The following is a 560-nucleotide window of genomic DNA, read 5'->3' on the forward strand; positions in this document are numbered from 1 at the left end:
GGAACGCGTCTCGGCTCCTCTCCGGCTCCATGGCACAGAGGTGTCCAAAGACCTTGTTGTACCACTCGGGAGACCGGCCCCTGGAGAAGGGAACAGGCAGGAGGAGGGTGAGCGGGCAGAAGAGACCCTGGCAGGGGCAAGGAGCGGCACGTCGCTTCTTGCTCCGGGACTGGCACCCAGCGTAGCTCCAGCTGCGATGGACTATGAGGCGCTGGACGAGCACTACATGACAGAAAAGGGAACGTGCCTCCCCTCCTCCCCACTGCAGACGTGGCAAAACAGGGGAATATCTGTGACCCAATGGGGCTTGCACCAGCCCGGAATGACAACCACGAGGAGAGCGCCAATGCCGTGCTTCAGACCCACAGGGGACCCCGTGTTTTCTGCAGAAACTTCAAGGGACTTGCTGCCGCACTCAGAGCCACCGGAGGAACTGCCAGCACTGCAAGACCGAGCTGGTGGCTCCTTTCCCAGTAACCATCTGGCAGCTAAAACCTGGCCCCAGACCAGCACCCCCTTCCCTCCGGGCAGGCAGGCACCACACGGCGTGAGCTGCAGCC

The 560-nt window shown here is 62.5% G+C and overlaps 1 protein-coding gene across 1 annotated transcript in view; it reads right to left on the reverse strand.

Moving 5' to 3' along the window:
- Positions 1-5: 5 nt before the first annotated feature.
- The window catches only part of STARD8 (StAR-related lipid transfer (START) domain containing 8), a gene marked incomplete at both ends in the record, with an annotated part of 4,907 nt that continues 4,352 nt past the window's right edge, over positions 6-560 (reverse strand). The window contains one exon of the mRNA XM_009575246.1: positions 6-80. Coding sequence (XP_009573541.1) covers positions 6-80 — 75 coding nt within the window. The remainder of the gene's footprint in view (positions 81-560) is intronic.

The sequence above is a fragment of the Fulmarus glacialis genome, unplaced genomic scaffold (assembly GCF_000690835.1).
Source record: "Fulmarus glacialis isolate BGI_N327 unplaced genomic scaffold, ASM69083v1 scaffold18293, whole genome shotgun sequence".
Lineage (NCBI taxonomy): Eukaryota > Metazoa > Chordata > Aves > Procellariiformes > Procellariidae > Fulmarus > Fulmarus glacialis.